The sequence below is a fragment of the Hyaena hyaena genome, unplaced genomic scaffold (assembly GCF_003009895.1).
Source record: "Hyaena hyaena isolate Hyena2069 unplaced genomic scaffold, ASM300989v1 scaffold_2022, whole genome shotgun sequence".
In the NCBI taxonomy this organism is placed as follows: Eukaryota; Metazoa; Chordata; class Mammalia; order Carnivora; family Hyaenidae; genus Hyaena; species Hyaena hyaena.
In genome coordinates, this window is record NW_024082644.1 from 629 (window position 1) to 7,187 (window position 6,559).

The window sequence follows — 6,559 nt, forward strand, 5'->3', positions numbered from 1 at the left end:
GCCTAGCACCATGCTTGTTTGTAATTTCCTCTCAAGTTGGAGTTTTGGGGAGATGTGGCCTATGGGTGTATGCACCTGCTTGCAAAAATGGTGAGTGTGAATCCAAATCTATGCTGGTCAGTCAGTGCAGCTGGCGAGCGAAAGCTTTAACTCAGGCTTTTCACATGATCACCACTGATATGAATGAGCATTCAACCACTGGAGACTTCCTGAAGCATCTCAGACTGTGCAACAAGGCCACGCCTTTTTGAGCCAGGGCAGCACAGAGGAGGCGGGGCCAGTGACTCCGCCTCCACCCAACTCCAGGCGAGGCAGATTGCACGCAGGCGCAACCGGAAGAGAGCCACTCTGGTCCGGTCCTCTTTTTCCAACTGATTGCGGAAAGAGCACGCAGATAGTCGTTTCCGGGAAACGGGTCTTTCTCTGTGGCGTGCAACATGGAGACGACTAGTGGGACTGCTGAGCCGGTGAGACGCTGCTCTGGTATCGGGTGGGGAAGTCGAGCTGGTGGAGCATTGAACACCTACTCCCCTCTTGTTCCCTTCTCAGGTTTCCAGGGAACTGGTGTCTGTAGCACATGCTCTTTCTCTCCCAGCCGAGTCTTATGGCAACGATGTGAGTATGACTCACCCCCAGCTCCTACTCACCGAACTAGTCTGGGAAGTCTGCAGAGCTTAACACGAAATTGTAAACCCCTGACCTGATAACTTCTGTGAACCCTTGCCTTGCCGGCCAGAGACAGCACCTTTTATTAATTCTAATCTATTTGGTCCACAAACCCAGGACAAATGCCAATAAAAATCGTTCCCAAACTTTGCTGCAATAGAACCACCTGAGACAATAAAATATCTTTTATTGTCCAGGTCACAATCTATACCAATTAAATCAAAATATTTGGGAAGGGGTTGAGAGTGTGGAGTCTCTCATTCTTAAAGGTTTCTGAGTGATAACCTTATGCAGTAAAGTGGCACTGACTTATGGTGTGTCCTGTTTAGATTCTTACAAAAAGCATATGATATTTTTGAGATAGAAGAAACCTGGACATGACAATATAGTAACACTCAAGTAAAAATATTATTGATGTATACTAGATTAGGGTATAAGATCCAAAGGAGTTTATTCCAAGAAGAAACCCCTCAGAACTGAGACAGTAGAGGTCTTAAGACTTCACTGAGAAGGTGAATCTCTAACTGGATCCTCAAAGTATAGATGGATAAAGGACAAGTGTTGGCAGTTGGGAAAAGGACCTGGTATAAGATGTGGAGGTAAAAATGCAAGTGGCTTTTCTGGGGTCAGTGAAATAGATCCATCTAGCTGAAATGGGAGATTTTAATGGAACAGGTGGTGAGTACTGTAAGGCTTATTTATAACCTAGCCTGTTTCACAATACTGATTCATTTTTAAGTGTTATAGGATGGGAAATGGCTATCTGATAAACACAAATGATGGTTGTAACATGCTACACTATTAAAAATGAAGAATATTTCACTTCTATTATCTTTGTTCTCCCAACAACTCAGTATTGTGTGTGATTATATTATTTCAGTCAGTTTTACAATGATTTAACTCATTCCTGAGAAGGCAATTTATCTACCACTATATGTAGTCTCCCATGTTTTCACTAGCTGCTGGGAGAAGAGCCAGTGGCTTTTGCTGTCGATTATACTGTTTAGGTAGCTTCTTTTGGTAGGTAGTTTCCTTCATAAGGACAAAAGTTTTATACTGTGCAGAACCATTACTCCAGTTTTTATCCTTTGACAGTAACACCAAGTTTGGTAGTATTATTTAGCATTAACTAGACCTCTACAGACATCCTTAATTTGTTCTCTAGTACCAGGATTTGGAGATTCTGACCTGGCATTCTTCACTCCTTTGCAGCCTGATATTGAGATGGCTTGGGCCATGAAAGCAATGCAGCATGCTGAAGTTTACTACAAGGTGAGTTTGTCTTCATTATTAAGCAGAATTAAACATGTAATTGTAGTGTATGGTTCTTTGCTAATGACTATGCTCAGCAAGTTAAGCATTTGTATTTTGGAGATCATTTTATTATTGTAAGATCTTACCCACAGAGAATAAGAGGGTGGAAGTGAATTTTGTTTTGACAGTGAGGACTCGTACTTCCTTGCCCAGTGTTCTGATGCTAAGTGGCAAAATAACTCTTAGCCCATAGTAGGCAATTAATAAATGTTTGATGAGTGAATGAACAATTCAGAGAGAACAATAGCCAGACGTTACTAGGACCAAAAAGGTTTAATTGGTGGAAAGGACTGTAGTATATCATGGCCCTTGAAAATGTCATGATTTCAACTGGTATCTAGTCCATCTGTACTTCCTAATAAAGTCTTTTGCCCTTAGAACCATAAGGATTTTCTGGGGAAGGAGGAAAAAAGTATAGTAAATTAGAGACTAGCATCTGCATGTTATCTTATGTCTGGCAGCTGATTTCATCAGTTGACCCACAGTTCCTGAAACTCACCAAAGTGGATGACCAAATTTATTCTGAGTTTCGAGAAAATTTTGAGAAACTCAGGATAGATGTGTTGGACCCAGAAGAGCTCAAATCAGAATCAGCTAAAGAGGTAAGAATTCTCTCTCTTAAATATTGCCTAGCATCTGACCAACAATTATTGATTTTAAATACATTTTTATACTTTTAAACTTTTTCTGTCAGCTTTAAGGAAATATGTAAAGAACCAGGGCTTTTTTATTCTTGTGTAACATTTCTTTTTTTTTCTTTTATAGTTTATTGTCAAGTTTGTGTCCATATAATACCCAGTGCTCATCCCAACAAGTGCCCTCCTCCATACCCATCACCCCTCTTCCCCTCTCCCTCACCTTCATCAACCTTCAGTTTGTTCTCAGTATTTAAGTTTCTCTTATGGTTTGCCTCCCTTCTTCTCCCCAACCGTTTTTCCCCTTCCCCTCCCCCATGGTCCTCTCTTAAGTTTCTCCTGTTTCACATATGGTATCTGTCCTCTACCTGACTTATTTCACTTAGCATAATACCCTCGAGTTACACCCATGTTGCTACACATGGCCAGATTTCATTGTTTCTCATTGCCATGTAGTATTCCATCGTATAGATAAACCACATCTTCTTGATCCATTCGTCCATTGATGGACACTTAGGCTCTTTCCATGTTTTGGCTATTGTTGAGAGTGCTGCTATGAACATTGGGGTCCATGTGCCCCTATGCATCAGCACTTCAGTATCCCTTGGTTAAATTCCTAGCAGAGCTATTGCTAGGTCATAGAGGAGTTCTATTGTTAATTTTTTGAGGAACTTCCACACTGTTTTCCAGAGAGGCTGCACCAGTTTATATTCCTATCAATAGTCTAGGAGGGTGAATCAGGGCTTTAATGTAGTTATCATCAACTAATAAGTAAGTCATGAAATGAAATAAATGTTTTCCTGGTTTATGAGTCTTTCATGTTCATTGGATCTATTTTTTCTTTCTTTCTTTCTTCTTTTTTTTTTTTTAACTTGGACATTTCATCCCTTTCCTACCTAGCCCTTTCAGGGGTGGAGGAACATATTTACTTATGTTAGTGGGTTAGCTGGAAGGCTTGGATGGATGATTGGCAAATAGGGTACAGGAAGGTGTTGAATTATCTGGATTTAACTTCACATTATTGAGGGCTCTGGGTAATTGGAAAACTTAGGTTTCACATTACTTACCTGATTATCCTATACTTTTACAGTGTGCTAAAACTCTTATAGTGGGGAAAATATTTCCCTGAGGATAGGTACTTGGCTTATGAAAAATGTAATCTTTTAACTCTTAGCAGGTTGTTACTATCTTTGGAAAATTGCCTCTAGTAAATGGACTTCATTCTTAAAATTTAACTGTGTGACTTTATGCCACATTCCTGCCACCTTCGTCTTATTTGTGCTTCAGTGGAAGATGAATAGCTATTTTGGGCTGAGTTAACAGTAACTTAAAAACAAAACAGTATATTTAAGTAATCAAATTTTAGGGACACCTCGGTGGCTCAGTCAGTTAAGCATCTGTCTTCGGCTCAGGTTATGATCTCACGGTTCATGAATTTGGGTTCATGAACGTGCACTCCGTGGCCGGCTTTGTGCTGACAGTTGGTGCCTAGAGCCTGCTTCAGATTCTGTGTCTCCCTCTCTCTCTGCCCCTTCCCCACTGGCACTATGCTTCTCTCTCAAAATATAAACATTAAAAAACTTTTTAAAAATTTTTATTTAAAAAATTTTTATGTCTTTTATTTTGAGAGACAGAGACAGAGAGAGAGCAGGGGAGGGGCAGAGAGAGAGGGAGACACAGAATCTGAAGCAGGCTCCAGGCTCTGAGCTGTCAGCACAAAGCCCGACGCGAGGACCGAATCCACAGATGTGAGATCATGACCTGAGCTGAAGTTGGACACTCAACTGACTGAACCACCCAGGCACCCCAAATATTCAAAAATTTTTAAGTCACGTTTTAGAAGCGCCTGAGTGGCTCAGTTGGTTAAGCGTCCGACTTCGGCTCAGGTCACGATCTCATGGTTCGTGGGTTCGAGCCCCACATCCAGCTCTATGCTGATAGCTCAGAGCCTGAAGCCTGCTTCAGATTCTGTGTGTGTGTCTCTCTCTCTCTGACCCTCTCCTGCTCACACGGTCTCTCTCTCTCAGAAATAAATTTAAAAAACATTTAAAACGTTTAAAAATAAACATTAAAAATCTTTAAATCACATTTTAATTCTGTAGTCAAAGATTTAAATATTTTTGTCAAGTTAAAATGTTGCTCATGTTGTGAAATACCAGTCTAAAGAGAATAGATACCACAGAAACTCAATGCTAGTGAAACTAGAAATCAGCTCAGTCCTAATCCCTTTCACTATGTCTATTTTTCTTACTGATCAAGTGGAAGGCCTTTCCTGGCCTGACTTCACCAGCTTCCTGCATTTGTCATCTAGGGCATCTTTTTTGCCTTTATAGAAGTGGAGGCCATTTTGCTTGAAGTTTGACGGGATTGTAGAAGACTTCAACTATGGTACTTTGCTGCGACTGGATTGTTCTCAGGGCTACACTGAGGAAAACACCATCTTTGGTGAGATTCTTGCCTTTGTAATTGTTTCTGTATAAAGAGAGTGAGAGATCTGGTTTTACTGAAGAATTAATGACATGAATAGTTTGGGGATCATTTTATTTAAAGATCATGTACATATTTATACATATATATTTAAAGATCATGTTACTGTTTGTCGAATACCTGAGATAAGACTGTTGAGTATTTTCAGCCTCATTTATCAAAATTAGAATTCCACATATCTAAAGTTTATGACTGTTCTAGAATGCTTTGAATGTTAGTTCAGCTTTGTCAGTAGATTTCCAGTAGGTTTAGAGAAGTAACTGTGACTATGAGCAATAATCAATCTTATTCACCTTTCAGCCCCCAGGATACAATTTTTTGCCATTGAAATTGCTCGGAACCGGGAAGGCTATAACAAAGCAGTTTACATCAGTGTTCATGACAAAGAAGAAGAGAAAGAATGCAACCATGAAGGAGAGAAAGCTGACAGTGGAAGAGCAGAAGAGAAAGGAGCCAACAGAGGAGAAAAAGTGAAAACCAACGAAGGAGAAGAAAAAGAGAAAGAAGCCAACAAAGAAATCAACAAGAGTAGTGAAACAGCTGTGTAAGCTAGACAAGGAATAGCTGTCTAGAAGCTGTGACTCAACTAAGTTTATAGATACCATGATACTGCTTGCAAAGATCCCCGTGGTTAAATATATGTCCTTGTGCAATTGAAAGACATGCAGAAGGGCATCTTTCTAGCCCAATAATCAAGAGCTACTTTGGTTGTTCTCTTATATGAACTGACTTAAAGACTATTAGTGGGGTCTTAGTTAATTGTTGCTTGGTATAGTGTGTCTTGGTTCTCACCATTGGTTAAGTAAGAAATTTTACAAATAAATTCCTTTTGGTTCTTATGACTTTATCTGTGACTGACTTGTAAAATATATTTCAAATTATTTGACACTTCAGATTTTTTTCAGGTATATAATCTCTTTATCATGTCAAATAAAATGATTTATGCCTGTTTTTAAATGTTTATCATTGTTTCCTATAATGAACATTCCTCAAACCCATTAAATTGTATATGGCTTTTTGAAAAGTTTATTTATTTTGAGCGAGAAAGAGTGCTCACTCATGTGAGTGGGGGAGGAGCAGAGAGAGGGAGAGAGAGAACCCCAAGCAGCCTTCACTGTCAGTGTGGAGCCTAATGCGGGGCTCAATCACATGAGCCATGAGATTATGACGTGAACAGAAACCAAGAGCTGGACTCTTAACCAACTGAGCCACCCAGGTGCCCTGTATATGGTTTTGGGATTAGAATTTCATATATAAGAGTTGACTCTTGGTATTGAGTAAGTATAGTATTCTTAATTTCTTTGATATATCTCACAAAATATTTGATGAATACTCTATGGGGATAAGAGCAGGAGCCTGAACCTAGCAGACTAGTGAATATGGCCCAGTTCACATTAGAAGGAGACTGGACCTACTTAAGTAACTGCTTCTCTTCTGGTACCCAAGTTGTTACCTGA

At 39.8% G+C, this 6,559-nt stretch overlaps 1 protein-coding gene across 1 annotated transcript; it reads left to right on the forward strand.

The window, feature by feature from the left end:
* The first annotated feature begins 340 nt into the window (after positions 1-340).
* PBDC1 (polysaccharide biosynthesis domain containing 1) lies at positions 341-5,946 on the forward strand. The gene is made up of 6 exons (XM_039225277.1): positions 341-467; positions 550-615; positions 1,879-1,938; positions 2,442-2,582; positions 4,949-5,060; positions 5,403-5,946. The coding sequence occupies exons 1-6, from the start codon at positions 438-440 to the stop codon at positions 5,648-5,650; spliced, it is 657 nt and encodes a 218-aa protein (XP_039081208.1). The 5' UTR covers positions 341-437; the 3' UTR covers positions 5,651-5,946.
* The last annotated feature ends 613 nt before the right edge of the window (positions 5,947-6,559 follow it).

Coding starts and splice junctions, on each gene's coding strand:
- PBDC1 (XM_039225277.1), top strand. CDS start 438: ATGGAGACGACTAGTGGGACTGCTGAGCCG. Junction 616..1,878: donor CCGAGTCTTATGGCAACGAT/GTGAGTATGACT, acceptor ACTCCTTTGCAG/CCTGATATTGAGATGGCTTG. Junction 5,061..5,402: donor TGAGGAAAACACCATCTTTG/GTGAGATTCTTG, acceptor TTCACCTTTCAG/CCCCCAGGATACAATTTTTT.